Below are 18169 nucleotides of genomic sequence, written 5' to 3'. Positions count from 1 at the left end.
ATAGTCTGTAAAACACGAGTTGATGTGGCAGATCACTTACCTTATCTGTTTAGCCTTTGTTGGCCTCAGTGTTGAGCTTGACTTTTGGGCAATCAAGAGCCACGCTAGTAAGAAGCCAAAGAAAGTTAGGTTTTCCACATCACTTTACTTATTATTCTGACTTTAGTGGTGGCCCAGCAAGGCCACAGTCAGATCCAGTCCTAGCTGTTCACCCATGCCCTCTCTATTTGAAAAATAACACTGAGACCCATAAATATTTTGGTTCTGTTTAGTACCAAATAATGCACTTATAGAGTTCTACTGACTTTTAACATTTTCTGTATTTTTCTGAATAAATATTCAAAAATCTGCTTCTACAATCAGTAGTGCTGTACTTGATAGAGGTTACTGTTATGTGCTGTTCAATTAATTTTCGACCTCGCAAATTGCAGCAAGGGTTAGCTGATGTCTTCTGCCTAAATTCAAATGATTATCTCATTACCCAGGTTCAACAGGGAATTTGGTTATTTTACACCTCTGTTATAAATCTTCTCCTAGACCCCCGACAAAAGGCCATCAAATGAAGGCCTGTATTATCATACAAAGAAAAAGTGTAACCATTGCACCTATTTATAAACCCTACTCTAGTGTATGCAATGGGCGAAGTCCTTCTTTCCCTTTAAAGGTGTCAATTCTTTACTGTCTTTTTGATCCCATTTTGATGGATGCTGGGCTAATTTGTGAAATTCTCAAAAGGAAAACACACTTCTTTGTCGGTTGACTTAACTTTCTCATCTATAATCATAACTTGTAACACAAGACAGAACCGGATCTTAAAGTATGTAGGACTCTTGAAGTAACCAGCATAGCCAAATGGACCAAAGTCTATTCTCTTACCATTTTATCTTATGTGGCAATATTAAATAGGAAGTTCAGAAACTACACCACCAGCTTTTGGAGGACTTGTGCCACAGGGGTCATATTATATCTTTCCAACTATGACAGCACCCTCACTCCTCTAATTTAGCACATAGGCTTTGAAATACTAAAGAAGCCATTTACAGGCTAATACAAGTAAAAGAAACACGTATTGTGGGCCAATAGTTGTTTTATTTGGTTGACACAGTCACTATTAAGAACTGAACCTGTCAACAGGTTTCAAAATCCTTTTTACCATTAATCTATTAATGCCTGGATGCTCAATGTTCTTTTAGGCTTGAACATGGTCCCATATCAAAACCTCTGCGGTAAAAGAGATGCATATTCATTTTCCAATATAAACTTGGTTTAAGCTGTATCCATTCTCTGTCCAGAAACCTGGAAAAATTATTCTGTGATGGCAAGAAAATGTAAATTCTTGGCTTGTTTAAGGTGGAGAAATAAAACATCAGCTCAATGAGGGACTTTTGCTGCCCTCTGAACATTTTGTTTTTCTCTGTTATGTGTATTATTCATGACACATCGCGCCATAGACGACAATAGAGGCAGACTTGCCAGATGCCCCACTAGATTTTGAAACATGCCACATAATCATCATTTACAATTTACAGAGTCTTAGAAATATAACACTATGAAAGAATCAGTCTGATATACTGGTATGGGATATTCATTTTTTCATTACAGAAGTTACAAATTCTGAGTTGACCAGGTAAGATGCCTTCCATGCATCAAAGGACAAAATGACCTCAGAGGAAACTAGTGCTTCCATAAAAGTGGGAATATTGAAGGTTAGAAGCCAGCATGTACTAGTGCCACATTTTCATGATAGAATTTCTGATAAAGCCTTAACAATGCACCAGCAAATCCAGCTGAGTTATTCACCATGTCTCTCAAACTGACAATCACTAACGTTTTCATATAGTTATGACAATTGTGATCTTTGGCTTTCAAAGTTAATATCTTCTAAATCACTGTACTGTACTTTTTTAACAGGACTTGTGATTTATGTATTGGCAGCTGCTTCACTCAATGGTGCAGACAGTGCAGGGTCTCAATTTTATCTGCAGTAGAATTGCTGTCATTCCGCCCTACACTTTGGCCTGCTTACCTTAATGAACTTTCAATTCTTGTATTTCTGACTTATTTCTCCTGGCCATTTCTGAGATTAAGAAATCCTGAAAGTATGCTTTAGTAGCATCCCAAACTGCTCATTCCCCTATAGGCCTATGATTTATATCTAATAATTATTTTATTGATTACCTGCACCCTCTAATTCCAAAAGCAGGATCAAATCCACCCTCCAGCGATATGAGACTACTATGTTAGGCTACGTTACTGGCTTAATAGAGGAAGTATCCAAGAGCGGATGTTCAGACATTTTCTCTGTCCAGACACTTAAGCAGCTGTTTTGCCAAGAAATAAATCAATGGAAGCTTGGATGACGAAGTGCTGGAAGTGATGTATCTCGGACATTACAACATTAAAGATCTCTACCAGAATCAAGGCAACTCCAAAATTTACTAATTCCAGCCGTAATTGCTCCACTAGGTTTGGGTCATGTACAATAGGGACATAGGGCCCACAAATGTTGTGGGGCACCCTGTCCTCTGAACTCCCACTTCACCCGCTCTATACAGAGTCAGATGAACTGTACAGTTTCCACCCGGTGGATCCTCTGCTTGCTAAACTGGAATAAATCTTTGACCAGTGGCCTGGCTGACAACGGGTCTTCGGTACCTCAAACCATCTGCCCTAATGATGACAGACTTTTCAACATACTTTTAAAATGTAATGTAACACCTGTATGGAGAATATAATGCAGAATTTTACTCCACAGTTGTAAAGAAATGGCTCCCTGTTGCAGTTACCCCCCCACTTTTTGCCTGATACTGATGCTGACTTGACTGAGAAGAGTGCTGGGACCCTGCTAACCAGGCCCCAGCACCAGTGTTCCTTCACCTAAAATGTACTTTTGTATCCACAATTGGCAGACCCTGGCATCCAGATAAGTCCCTTGTAACTGGTACTTCTAGTACCAAGGGCCCTGATGCCAAGGAAGGTCTCTAAGGGCTGCAGCATGTCTTATGCCACCCTAGAGACCCCTCACTCAGCACAGACACACTGCTTACAAGCCTGTGTGTGCTAGTGAGAACAAAATGAGTAAGTCGACATGGCACTCCCCTCAGGGTGCCATGCCAGCCTCTCACTGCCTATGCAGTATAGGTAAGACACCCCTCTAGCAGGCCTTACAGCCCTAAGGCAGGGTGCACTATACCATAGGTGAGGGTACCAGTGCATGAGCATGGTACCCCTACACTGTCTAAACAAAACCTTAGACATTGTAAGTGCAGGGTAGCCATAAGAGTATATGGTCTGGGAGTCTGTCAAACACGAACTCCACAGCACCATAATGGCTACACTGAAAACTGGGAAGTTTGGTATCAAACTTCTCAGCACAATAAATGCACACTGATGCCAGTGTACATTTTATTGTAAAATACACCACAGAGGGCACCTTAGAGGTGCCCCCTGAAACTTAACCGACTATCTGTGTAGGCTGACTAGTTTTAGCAGCCTGCCACAAACCGAGACATGTTGCTGGCCCCATGGGGAGAGTGCCTTTGTCACTCTGAGGCCAGTAACAAAGCCTGCACTGGGTGGAGATGCTAACACCTCCCCCAGGCAGGAATTGTCACACCTGGCGGTGAGCCTCAAAGGCTCACCTCCTTTGTGCCAACCCAGCAGGACACTCCAGCTAGTGGAGTTGCCCGCCCCCTCCGGCCAGGCCCCACTTTTGGCGGCAAGGCCGGAGAAAATAATGAGAAAAACAAGGAGGAGTCACTGGCCAGTCAGGACAGCCCCTAAGGTGTCCTGAGCTGAGGTGACTCTAACTTTTAGAAATCCTCCATCTTGCAGATGGAGGATTCCCCCAATAGGGTTAGGATTGTGACCCCCTCCCCTTGGGAGGAGGCACAAAGAGGGTGTACCCACCCTCAGGGCTAGTAGCCATTGGCTACTAACCCCCCAGACCTAAACACGCCCTTAAATTTAGTATTTAAGGGCTACCCTGAACCCTAGAAAATGAGATTCCTGCAACTACAAGAAGAAGGACTGCCCAGCTGAAAACCCCTGCAGCGGAAGACCAGAAGACGACAACTGCCTTGGCTCCAGAAACTCACCGGCCTGTCTCCTGCCTTCCAAAGATCCTGCTCCAGCGACGCCTTCCAAAGGGACCAGCGACCTCGACATCCTCTGAGGACTGCCCCTGCTTCGAAAAGACAAGAAACTCCCGAGGACAGCGGACCTGCTCCAAGAAAAGCTGCAACTTTGTTTCCAGCAGCTTTAAAGAACCCTGCAAGCTCCCCGCAAGAAGCGTGAGACTTGCAACACTGCACCCGGCGACCCCGACTCGGCTGGTGGAGATCCAACACCTCAGGAGGGACCCCAGGACTACTCTGATACTGTGAGTACCAAAACCTGTCCCCCCTGAGCCCCCACAGCGCCGCCTGCAGAGGGAATCCCGAGGCTTCCCCTGACCGCGACTCTTTGAACCTAAAGTCCCGACGCCTGGGAGAGACCCTGCACCCGCAGCCCCCAGGACCTGAAGGACCGGACTTTCACTGGAGAAGTGACCCCCAGGAGTCCCTCTCCCTTGCCCAAGTGGAGGTTACCCCGAGGAATCCCCCCCTTGCCTGCCTGCAGCGCTGAAGAGATCCCGAGATCTCTCATAGACTAACATTGCGAACCCGACGCTTGTTTCTACACTGCACCCGGCCGCCCCCGCGCCGCTGAGGGTGAAATTTCTGTGTGGGCTTGTGTCCCCCCCGGTGCCCTACAAAACCCCCCTGGTCTGCCCTCCGAAGACGCGGGTACTTACCTGCAAGCAGACCGGAACCGGGGCACCCCCTTCTCTCCATTCTAGCCTATGCGTTTTGGGCACCACTTTGAACTCTGCACCTGACCGGCCCTGAGCTGCTGGTGTGGTGACTTTGGGGTTGCTCTGAACCCCCAACGGTGGGCTACCTTGGACCAAGAACTAAGCCCTGTAAGTGTCTTACTTACCTGGTTAACCTAACAAATACTTACCTCCCCTAGGAACTGTGAAAATTGCACTAAGTGTCCACTTTTAAAACAGCTATTTGTCAATAACTTGAAAAGTATACATGCAATTTTGATGATTTGAAGTTCCTAAAGTACTTACCTGCAATACCTTTCGAATGAGATATTACATGTAGAATTTGAACCTGTGGTTCTTAAAATAAACTAAGAAAAGATATTTTTCTATATAAAAACCTATTGGCTGGATTTGTCTCTGAGTGTGTGTACCTCATTTATTGTCTATGTGTATGTACAACAAATGCTTAACACTACTCCTTGGATAAGCCTACTGCTCGACCACACTACCACAAAATAGAGCATTAGTATTATCTCTTTTTACCACTATTTTACCTCTAAGGGGAACCCTTGGACTCTGTGCATGCTATTCCTTACTTTGAAATAGCACATACAGAGCCAACTTCCTACATTGGTGGCAGCGGTGGGATACAAGACTTTGCATTTGCTGGACTACTCAGCCAATACCTGATCACACGACAAATTCCAAAATTGTCATTAGAGATTGATTTTTGCAATTTGAAATTATGCATGTTTTGTTCACCTATATACACAAATTAATTGTCTAAAGTTTCTTATTGACGTGTATCATACTTATCAACTGAATTTTGCAAATGCAAGGAGTTTAAGATGTACCATTTCTTTTGTTAAAAAAATACTTACCATGTTCACCTATCTCATATGAATGAAGAGATATTTTGGAGCTTTCCAGACCGCCACTAGAGATCCATTTAAGGTAGGCAAAAATAATTCAGAAGTGAATGATAAAAACTAATATATATATGTATATATATGTACATATATATATATATATATATATATATATATATATATATATATATATACACATGTATATGTATGTATATATATCTTTCTCTCTCTCTCTATATATATATATATATATATATATATATATATATATATATATATGTGTATATATATATATATATATATATATATGTATTATACCTAGTGGCGGTCACAACGAGGTAGTTATAGTTAGGACCTAGTTTCTATGGAAAAAACGCTTTTTGTTTTAATAATAACTTTGGTGATGCTTGACGCATCTTCAGGAAATGTTCCAAAAAACCCTCACGCTCCCATCAGCTGCTGAATCCGTCCATGGGGCACTGAGAAAAAGGGGGTCCCAAAACACAATTTCCCTATTCATTTTTCCATAGGGATTTTGAAGAGGGGTAGCGCCAAAACTAATGGATTGAATTACACAAAATTTGACAGAGAGTTAGCTCTCGGTCCAGAAACAGCCCTTTTTCTTATTTGTTGTAAATCCATTAAGTAGTTTTTGAGAAATTTAAGGAAATTCAAATTTGTATATGTAGGGTCGTGAAGAATTTGTGACCCCTCCCAATCTCGTGCTGAGATCTGATTGTCTGACAACACTTCAACAAGGAAGCATTGTCAGCCATGTTGGGACTTAGCTTGAGCTGAATCCCAGACAAAAATATAAAAAAAAATAAAAGGGGCCAGGTAACTATAACGTGCCCTCTCGCCATGCACTGCTAATTTCCCCAGATATGAAACCAGTCATGACAACTTCTATAATGTCCTTAAAACTATAAATGAAACATTAGGAGTAATTTTTTTATAGATAAAGCTGTGCATGGCGAGGGTGCAAGTTATAGTTACCTTAGGGAGTGAGTTGTAGTTACTCGAAGGAACTCTAACTATAACTGCAGAATGTCTGTAGTTTCGTAGAAGTAAATTCAGAGCCTAACTATAACGTCCCTCTAACCTTTGGTTTTTTCATTGAATTTCTAAGGTTTTTTAATTCTATTTCCTAACTAAAACGTCCCTGTAACCTTTGTTTTTTTCTGTGAATATATATATATATATATATATATATATATATATATATATATATATATATTAGGTAAGTAGTTATAGTTAGGACCATGTTTCCACAGAAAAAGCGATTTTTGATTTGCCTATATCATTGGCACCATTTGACGAATCTTCACAAAAGTTTCCTAAAAAGTGTGCTGTGGTTCTTGTTGCTCATGGGAAGTTTCAGGGTGATCCGTTAAGCAGGGACCGAGAAAAAAGGGGGGTCAAAAACAAGTGTTTCCCATACGAGCTTTGAACACGACTACAGCCCAAACTGCTGGATGGAATTACACCAAATTTGTCAGGAAGCTAGATTTTTCTCCACAGATTGTGTCTTTAATGTAAATCTATTCAGTAGCTATTGAGATATCAAAAGGAAAATAAACTGGTATGTCTTGGGCTGTGGATCCTCACTGACGACTTCGGGAATAATAAGAGCCCGTGCAGAGAGCTGCAGTGCTCTGATTGTCTGCCAAAACTTCAAACCAGGAAGTGTTGTCAGCCATCTTGGGACTTTGCTTCAGAAGAGTCCCAGAAAAAAAAAGTGAAAAAAAAAAAACATTGTGAAGGTAGGTACACCCCGATCCCCTAGCTCTGGTGCTGAAGTGTCAGACGGATCCCTCCAGGGCAAAAAAAAGTACTTTTATAAACATTTTTTGCTTCAAATTCATGACGACGTCACAAATTCATGGCAAAGATTTCTTTTAAAAAACAAGCGCAGGTTACATACTGAAAGATGTATCACTCTTTTTAATTTACAAAAACATTTTCCTTTTCAAATTGTCCAGAAATATCTTTTTCTAAGTATATCATTCATCAAAGTCTAAACAAACTCTATCTCTCTCTCACAATTTCTCTTTGAGAAATCTTCCTCTAAATCGCTCTCTCTCTCTCAAACTCTCTCTCTCTCTCTCTCTCTCTCTCTCTCTCTCTCTCTCTCTCTCTCTCTCTCTCTCTCTCTCTCTCTAAATTGGGTGGTTAGGGAGGTTGGCCGCAGGGACTGGCCAAACCCACTGTGAGCAGCCAAATGCCATGCAGTGTGCAATGTTGGTTGATTATATGGTTGGCCACAGGGCCTAGCCGCAGGCCCTGCGGCCACCCACCGCTGTGCTTGGCAAAAGGCTGTGCGCGCCGGTGGTCGGATTAACGTATAGTCATAAAAATTACTTTACATTAAAAACACCATATAAATTTACTGAAAAAAAACAAAGGTTACAGAGCTGTTATAGTTAAGAAATAGAATTTAAAAATACATAGAAATTCACTTAAAAAAACAAAGGCTACAGGGAAGTTACAGTTAGGCTCACATTTTTAAAATACAATACTTTGAAAATTCACCTGTTATAGTTAGAGTTATCTCAAGTAACTATAACTCATGCCCTAAGGTGACAATAACTCGTACCATCGCCATGCGCTGCTAATGAACCCACAAATTACGGCACTCATGACATCTTTGATAACATTATTCGTAGTATCAATGTAATATTTGCAGTAAGATGTTTGATGAAAAAAGTTTGCATGGCGTGGCTGCAAGTTATAGTTACCTTAGGGTATGGGTTTACAGTTACTTGAGGTAACTGTAACTATAACTGGTGAATTTCTATGGTTTTGTACATTTAAAATGTGAGCCTAACTATAACATCCCTGTAACCTTTGTTATATATATATATATATATATATATGTGTGCCATTTAATAAAATATCTACTTGATCTACTTGTCCATAGGATAGGTTGTTTCATAAATCCCTTTGGTACCATGTAGTGCAGAAACACATTATGACAGCAATCTCATTAAATAACAGTTCTGATATAAGCCTCTTTGATTATGCCAGGTCTAATTCTATAATAGGGCTTGAATATAGGATAATTTATTTAGTTTGCCACCTTTCTGCAGATCTTCATACTGGTCCTGGGGGCAGAGTTAACCAAACGTTCCATGGTTGGAATGTTTTTTTTTTAATCTGTGCAAACTTATTAACTTGCATCTTTTAAGTGTTTTCACAAGCTATTCTGTAATCTCTTCCCATACTGAGAAAGGTTGGAACTATACACCTGACAAGGGCAGAAGTAAAACTTCTTCCAGGGTTGGAAAAAAAAGTGGTTAGAGGGAAAGTGAACTTGTAAACGCTCCACAGATTTTCAAAAGAGCAAATGTACACATGCATATTTATTAATGCTAAAATACAGTTCACAAATATTTTCTAGTACAATTTCCTGGCCAATACCTTTTGTTTTTATTAAAAAAAAAATCTCTCTTTCACTGTAACTGATAGTAACCTGCTTTTTCACAATGAGCATATCAGCACACAAAGTAGTTTTGTTTAGTGCCAGGAACTAATTTGCCAATGTGTGCTTTTGCTTTGTGCCAAGGTTTGTGACAATGGTGAGGACCCGGCAGCTCCCACAACAATAAAGTTTTATAAAAGCCATGTCAAAATAAAACATACACTGTCAAAGTCATAAGCAGGGCCACTGAAATCATGTGGCAGTAGAGAGTCAACGTATGTGGCAGGGTTGAGTAAAGTATGCGTCAAGAAAGGACAAATAATGCTGCATAATGCACCACATTTTTTAATGTCATTACTTCATTATTTCATCATTTTTTTATTTGGTAACTCTCTGGGCATTTGTTGCACCTCAATAGTACCAGTTTCATGCCCAAATATAGCAATAAGCGATAGAAAAGTGACCAATCCAGCTTTGCAAAGGACCTTCCACTGAGTGGCAATACGTGTCTTCAAATTTTTAGTAATTTGAACAATTTGAGCTACAAACACATTTGTTTTGATAAAATCTACAGATTATGTGGCAGGTGATGGATTATGTGGCAAAGGTGGCAAATCTATCAATGTACGAAAATTGCCTCAAAATTGCATAATTCCAGTGGCTCTGGCCATAAGACTGACCACCAATGTCGAAATTAATTGGCTTTGCCTGTACTTGTTTATTTTCACGTTTCCCATAATCTTGTTGAAATTGGTTACGATCATTTTCCATTATTTTTATTTTTTTTATTAGTGCTTTGCATATTAAGATAACTCACGAACATATAGACAACCATTTGTCATTTACTCCCACAACCCTGCCCCGACCAAACAATACACGAAGAAAGACTTGCCTAAGATTTGTCCCGACCCTTTGTTGAGGTTCTCATCTCACTCAATCTCATTATTGTCCCCAGTTCATGTCAATAAATACGAAGTCAGAGGCCCCCATATGTGTCTAGGACAGGAGGTCTTTGGCAGTTTCTCTGCAAATAGTTCTAACAGAGATTGGCAATAAGTCATATCTGACAGCCAGGCTGCCTTGGTGGGCTTGAACCTACTGCTTCAGTGTGGTGCAATCTTTTCTTCACTAACAGTAGCCCCACAGAAACAAAACAGTGGTTACAGCCTTGAGGTCTCTCAGCAGCCCCAAAAGGCAACTGATTTTCCGTTGTGAATAATTTTGGGAATTACTGCCATGCATCAACACATTTTACTAAATGATGCTGCAAAGAAATGATACCTAAAATGTAACAGAAATTTTGCAAAACATTTTGTTTCCTATTTGCATTTTTTTGTGACCATTTTATTTTGAAAGCAAAGAACTATCAATCTGGCTTTCAATCAAACTTCTGCAGATATTTGCATATAGTCAGAGAGCATTCTGGGAGCATTATGCGTAGCTTCATAGTGTTAAACATTTCAAACATGTATGTACACATTTATGTTACTGGAACCACTGTCAGTAGTGCATTTCGAGCCTACAACACGTGTTTACAGCACTGATGCTAATAATAAAGGCTTTACATTAATGAACCATAAATAAAAGCTCAAACAGCATGTTGTCCCAATTGCAGACAATCCCGTTCCCTGTTCCACAATGTAAACTAGCAACCATAGTTTTTGTGCTGCAGGGGATTGGGCCTACTGATCCCAAGGACAAAATAAACATGAAAACATGTTATTATTAGCCCCAAACAATACGTCCTGGATGGTGGGCTATAGGAAGTCTGTCTGTCTGTCTGTCTGTGTGTGTGTGTGTGTGTGTGTGTGTGTGTGTGTGTTTGTGTTTGTGGCACCTCCTGGAGAGGTATAATAATGGTTCTCAGGAAACATTCCACTGCTGATTGTGTAAATCTCATAGCGCTTTAAACAAAGCTGTTAACACCCACTGTCCATAGGGATAAAAGCTCCATATATACAGAGGATCTTCTACATTTTGGTATAAGGTGGGAGCTTGGCAGTCCAGAAGTGCTGCTGGTGACTAAAAAGGTTCTCTCCCTTTTTTATTCTAGGGGGAACTTTAGCTTGGTTACCAGTACCCTCGACATGAGGCATCTAGGTGCTTTCATAGACCTGCTGTTGATCACTATTAGGCTAGCGCCTGCCCAGGCGATATTATCAAGCAACTCCAGTCCCCCGCTATTCCAGGAACATCTACTCCTATGTGATTTGTCCCCAAATGTTGCCCACTTACCACTTCCTTCCTGATTCATTTGCTTCACAAGTTTGAAGGTTCACTCTACAGTTTCTACGGCGGTTGCACACTCTCCAGTGACTAAAGGCGTTTTAGTGCTCAGTCATTCTTCTCTTGGGTGCCTCGGAAGCCTGGTTTACCCGTATGGTGCTTCTCAGGCAATATGTCTCCACAAAGAACACATCTTGAAGAGCACATTGAGCCCCTTGCAAAAGCTGCCCAAATAGAGACACCAAACCTACTGCCCCAGTAAACTATTGGGTTATTATTTGGAATATTACAAGTTCAGGTCCATGCATGGGGCTAGTGGGAGACACACATAACTTTACCCTTCTAAAGCAGGCAAACCTCTGACCTTGACCATCATACCTTCAAAATAGCTCTTATTACTGACTTCCCTTCAAAGAAAGCCTTCAACATCAATAAACAAGCAGTCAATGTTTTCCATGAGCAGAGGTTATCCCAATGTATACTTCCCTTTTCCACCCTAGAGAGTGCAATATTTTACTGAATCCAGTCATCTTTTCTGCATTTCTTTTGCAATCACCGAATCAGCATTATAAAAAGTCTCGTTAGCCCTTTTTGTGTCTTCGTTTAAGGGTTTCATTTACTCCATTAATTTGATGGAAGTGGTTTATTCTTAGGGTCCACTCCGAAGATTCAAATCATCATGGACGGTACGACACCTGAATAACATTGTCAGAATATGGCTGACATAATTATTGTGTGCAAAATATTGTTTACAAAAATATCCCCCTATTGGGTCAAACAATAAAAGATCTACACCGTATGGGCCGATGTTTTCATAAGCAGTACTTAATGGATGATATTTATGGATATTTGTGTCAGGTGAAATTTCGGTGTATGATATTGTGATTTAGAGCTAATTCAGGCAATGTCTTCCCCCGAGTATGTATTACGTCTCTCAATTCTCAGTTTATCTTCTCTTTAGCTCTCTCATTTTCTATTTCTCCCTCCATTCTTTCTCTTCCTCTCTCAGTTTTTTCCTCACTAGTATTTCTCACTTAATACCTTCTCTCGTTCGTTTTCTCCAATGTTACCTTAACTCCTTGCCTTCTGATGAAAACAGATCTAAACTGTTACTTCTTAAGTCTTTTCTCTGCCTCTACTTGCCTTACATCAGTCTCCCTTGTCTGTAAATACTGGAGCTGCTAAATGCTTATTCAGCTTTCAATTTCTGTTGCAGAAGCTGGATCCTTTTGTCGACGATCTGAAGAAGGCAGCTGAATCCCTGCAGCACTCCATTCAGCAACTAGAGCAAAGCAATAACCTCACCGACATGCAGGTATGGGATCGAGTAAATGCTGATTAAGAGGCGGGCATGGCATTTGGGGAAATATTGAGGATGAACTTTTTGATGTCAGAGAAATAAGTGATGTCCTGGAAGATGTGCAGCAGGGCGAGGGTAATGTCTGCAAAATCGCCAGCATTCTTTTGCCAAAAAGAGGAAGGTTTTGAAATTACTAATTTGTCACCAGAAATGACTTCATAAAATATTTGCGCCTGTAATATCAAAATTGGAAATTGCATCATTATGAGGATGCCACCTATCAAATTCCAAAAATGCACAGCAGCTGTTATTTTGGTCATTCCTTTGAGACATATCCTCACATCAGTGCAACTAAAAGCAGCCGAACCTGTGAAATCAAGCTTCTTATTGAAGAGTGGCTCCTGCAGCCCTGTTGAGGATGGGAACGGGGCAGTGCTAGTACTGGTGGCGACAAAAACTTACAAGCCCCCTGCAGAATGTGATTACGGGCCCCTTATCAGCTAAGCCAGATATATTAATTGCCTTCGACTGAATAGGGGGCCCACTAGAAGGGTTGGGGCCCTCTGAGGGGTTGGGGGCCCCATGCTGTGCTACACCCCAGACAGTGCCTGTAATAACAAACACACGCGTTTTCTCACTGAAAAAAGGTAAAATAGACGTTATAGTTAGGTGAAAATGTGAGTTAAAACACACTTTCGAACTAACAAGACCACTGAAATTAACCACTTATAGTTACCTCCAGTGCTATAACTTATAACCTAAATAAACAATACTGGTGCCCCCGCCATCCGCACTCTCAGCCCCTGCCGCTCAAACTGATTTCCCAAGACAGACTAAAACCAACAGCCTGTACCAAGGAGAAGAACAACCACACCATCCATGCAAACAAAAGCCTAATGGAAAGGCAACACCAAAAGACAATAGCCCTGTCTGGATCATCAAGCAGCAACTCGTAATGGTAAAACCCATTCAAGGCCCAAAGGGCCTGATTCATCAAGGTAAACTTACACTTTTGTGTAATTTTACAATTGTTTGCTATTTACAAAGGTATTTAAGTAGTAGTCTCTTTACGACTCGGGAGTCTCCTCACATAAATACAAAGGACTGTCCTATCTTTTTATGGGTGAAGACTCCACAGTCATAAAGAGACTACTAGTAAAACACCTCTGTGAACCAGAAACAATTATAAACATACACAAAAGGGTATGTGTACCTTTGTGAATCAGAACCAGAGTGTCACACAGACCTCCCCAGAAGCAAGTGAGAAGGCTGAAATAGGCCAAAGAGCTGCATAAGGGAAACAACCTTCATGCCCAGGGCTGCTCAGAAGTCACACCAGCCGAGAAAATGAGTGTCAAAGACCCACAAAGAAAATGCAGAAAATCACACGCCTCCAAAGCCCGAACAACAAAGTGCAGGCAGAACTGCAATGAAATGCAAAAGTGAACTGCCATGCACATCAGCAGAAAGCACAACATAAGCTTGGTCATTCCGTTAGGCTGTAGTTGCAGTAATGAAAGTGTAGCAACAAGTAGAACCAGGTGGCTACTAGAAAGGCCACATAGACTACTGCCAAAAAGGTAGAAACAACAGCCTAAGGAATAGAACTATGAGGTCTAGAAAAGAACACAGAAGAAGGGAAACACCCTACAACTGAAGCACAGGTAAGGAGACTTGCACGCATACAGTCAAAGAAAGCAGGAAACAGAATGAAGTGGCAGTCATACAAGGATCTCAACCAAAGGTAAGTGGCACTCATGGGCATTAATGTCCACTATTCTGAACTCGAGAGGCTATCAGTCACAGTTGACATGATGCAAATTCATATTGGAACAGGGACCCACTGATTTTACCTACTCAGCCTGGGGAGGAAGCCAATAATGGTGATCTGAAATAGACCAACCAGGAAACAATGAACCTGAAAAGCCTGGGCAAGGTCTGCCAAATAAGTTCAACACGGAGACCAGCATCCATGATTGACTGCAGTGTTAAGAAGTGAAACAAACATGCTTGAGCATGGCAAGTACGCTCACCATCAAACTGAGAGCATGTTCAGAGTTGGTTTGCTTTCCAGCAAAGTTTGTACAATGGAAATACCACGACATGCACGCATACAGATGTGATAAAATTAGCATTTCCTCTTCTTATGACTTCAATGTGTGTTCCACGGAGTTGGGCAAATACTCTATGCACTCTTTCTTTCTTTTTTCAGCTGTATTTGCATGGCCTTCTCAGCTGGTTTTCACATTTCTTGAGTAGGAACATGGATGATTATTCCTGTAATGGAATCCTGAAGGTGTGACTATTTTTATGTAATCTCAACAGGAACCATCTCATCGCATCACCCAGTACCGCGAAATGATGAAGTCTGTGCTTAGCGACACCAAACTGGTCAACTTGCAGAGAGAAGGAGGCGCCACTCTGGCTAGACTGAGAAAGGAAGCAACCCACTTCAGCTTTTCAGAGGATATCAGGTATAAAAACATTCTGTGTTCATTGGATATTCAGCAGATTTATTTCAAATGCATTGGCTTTAGGTCCTGTTGATGCCTGAGGATTAATCATGTGGGAATGTTTGTTTGGTTTCGGGTAAGATACGAGCTCAATAGACTGTCTATTATGTCCACATGCATAGTGAAGCAATTACTTTGTCCTTCGGCTTAGTCAACAGGCTGCAGAGCAATCATCTTCCCCGTAGATTGCTTACTATTTTGAGAAACATACTAAACATCCAGCACAGAGAGCCTGAGAACTCGACCTGCAGCAAGGTAAGTAAAATTAAATTTCAAAGACGCTGAAGTGTCCCGCAATAGTCTTCCTTCCATCACAGGGCTGAGGCAGTAGGAAAAGGTAAATGTACCCTCTGGTTGACGGTTTTCTTTTCAGTGCTATGGGGTACTGGGGAGCTCAAGAGTAGATTGCATTTAGTTTTACTGTAATTTTCACTGGCTGTGCACTTTTAATTAGTCTGAATTCTTTACATGGGAAATCCCATACCACTTTCTTCCCTGTATGTCTCAAACTAGGAGGTAGATTTTTGTTTGGAAGGTCTGGGAATCGATGAACCTTTGATTCTTGTGATTTTATTTTGAACTGTAAATCTTCATCCTGAGTTTGAATTATGGCACCATAGGGTGTGCAGTAAATCACACAATGCATATTGCAAAGCAAATATCTACCTAACACATTAACAGGACTTCAATCACACCAAATGAATTGGGAATGTTTATAATTTATATGATTTTTACAGGAACATTTGCTGAAATCTGATAGCTATCTGCTTAATACTGATTCCAACAACCTGGACTTCTTTTCCAGAGAGAGAAAGGTTTGGGACCTCCACGGAAAGAACCATAGTGTGCTTTGCACCTGTATCAACCACAAATGATGCTGGGTGGCCATTCACTAAACTATCTACATTAGAACACTCTGGTCTTCCTCTAGGACTGCACAAAGCATGTAATCTTCCTCCCTCCTCAGCCACTGTCATTGCAAATTAGTCGCATTTGGTGAAAATGGTGAGAATTCACTATTTATTATCAGACTATTTTGCTGCAAACCTGGACTCTGATAAAAGTGAGCCATTTTATTTCTCACGTTTTGCTGCATCACAGGAGCTCCAAAAACATTCATTTTAAATTGTCCTTGATTTTGCATTGAAGTTTCTTGGCCTGGGGTATTTGACTTTGTCATCTGATTCACATTCTGCTGTGTCTAATAAAGGAAATTGTTTTGGATTCGATATGGATTGGATCTGTCTTCCTGTTTCCAGTGGCTAATCTTCCCACAATAATGACAAAAGGTAGTCTTTTTTATGATGTTAATTTTAGCAGTAATTCCATTTGAAGCATTCACAAAACCCCTGTCTCTACACGGGAAAAAAGCATTCACACTGCGTTGCAGAATTCACACTTGGATTTACACCAATGGCAAAACGAGAAGCAATGAAAGCCACTTGCTGGTATCTAGTACCTCTTTGAAAATGATTTGTCTGCGCAAACTTCAGTTTCTCTTTCTATTCCCGCTGCTTCATGTAAAAACAGTCACTGCAGTACTTTGCTTACTTTAGTATCTCGTCGGTGCTCTTAGCCAACACATCATGCTCTGATGAAGGTCAAAACTAAGCTCCGAATGTAAGCCCAGAACGAAAGCCAACACAAAACGCTGCTTTCTTTTGTTGGATCTGCAATTCCACTTAGCTTTCTGTACATCAACCTAACCCTCTCATAAAATGCCTCTTTGGGCTCTTGAGTAGCTCTCATAATCTTTGACCAGTTCACTTCTTTCTCTGGAACCTTTTGTTTTAAATACAAAATCACTTCTTTGTACTTATCCATATCTAAAGCAGCTGGAGTGTTAGGAGGAAGCTCCCTTGGAGGCACTTCTGTTGTCTAGTGTACATTCTGTTTACAAATCTTTTAGAATCACAATTTCAAATTATGTATTCATATCAACCCACAGCACTTTTGAGATTGTTACTAATCCGTCATCTTCTGTATATCATTTTGCTGGTTCTCTCCCTAAGCTCTGGAAAGCTGCAACATGAAATGCACATAATTACCTTCATGCACTTCTTGCAAAGGATATTTAGGCACCACTGATCCCATTTCAGGCTCACTCCTACTAACTTTTCCTTTTTTGCTGCTCTACCACCTCCTTTTTTGCTCCATTTTTCTCTTAAGCTTTTCATATTTGACCCAAGTTTGATACTATTTATTAATTAATCTATAATGTATGAAGTCAATTTATCTATGCTGATTATACCCTGCAAAATTTCTCCAACCTCAGTTTTTGATTTAAGGACATACATTGCTTTCCTTTCTTGTTCAACTGGTTGACCTACTGTCATTCTAGTAACTGTATCAGGGGCAACCATATCAGCAGTAGAAACCACAATAATTCTACTAGGACCCCCTACAATCTCACAACAAGGGGTAGGTGTAGGAGCAGTAGGCAATGGAAATGTACTCATTCTTAGCTCTCCCACTGCTGTTTTGCGAGGTGGTCCGGGTGTTTGCAAATCACCAGAGAAGGTCTGGAATTTAGTAAATCATATAAAAAGTATCCTCCTCATCTAAATTATTTTCTTCATTTTGTTTTCTCTGTCATTTTTATTGTCATCTTTTATTGTCATCAATTTCCTTTTTATCCAGTTCATTGACAACATTTCAGAGACAGGAAAATCATCTAGAGGAATCTTTTCTTTTCGTCAGTCACAGCACCCATATTTGTTTAAACCAATTATGCAAAAACCATGTAAAACAACAAACTACCAGGTAACCAATCACTATGTAGCTATGGCAAAGTTCAACCAACCAAACCCCACCTACAACAACAACTGACCAATGACAGTGCGACTCGTTGTGATGCTTCACCAATCCCGCCGTGGCTTCTCAGTGACAGTCAACCATTCACAGCATAGCTTTCCTTGACCATAGCAACTATCCAAACACAGTGTCATTCACCACAGTGCAGTGTTTTCGAATCTGTGATGAAAACCCACAAACAATAAAATCTCCTGTCTTTTTTCCTACTAAGGG

The 18169-nt window shown here is 40.8% G+C and overlaps 1 protein-coding gene across 3 annotated transcripts in view; it reads left to right on the top strand.

Moving 5' to 3' along the window:
* The window catches only part of KIAA1755 (KIAA1755 ortholog), a 517033-nt gene that overhangs the window by 250431 nt on the left and 248433 nt on the right, over positions 1-18169 (top strand). For all 3 annotated transcript variants that reach the window (XM_069243743.1, XM_069243744.1, XM_069243742.1), the window contains exons 9-10: positions 12546-12644; positions 14955-15103. In XM_069243743.1, the coding sequence (XP_069099844.1) occupies positions 12546-12644; positions 14955-15103 (248 nt within the window). The remainder of the gene's footprint in view (positions 1-12545; positions 12645-14954; positions 15104-18169) is intronic.

Source organism: Pleurodeles waltl, chromosome 7 (genome assembly GCF_031143425.1).
Source record: "Pleurodeles waltl isolate 20211129_DDA chromosome 7, aPleWal1.hap1.20221129, whole genome shotgun sequence".
NCBI lineage: Eukaryota > Metazoa > Chordata > Amphibia > Caudata > Salamandridae > Pleurodeles > Pleurodeles waltl.
Note: the sequence above shows the minus strand (reverse complement) of the source record. Positions and strands in the feature narration are given on the sequence as shown.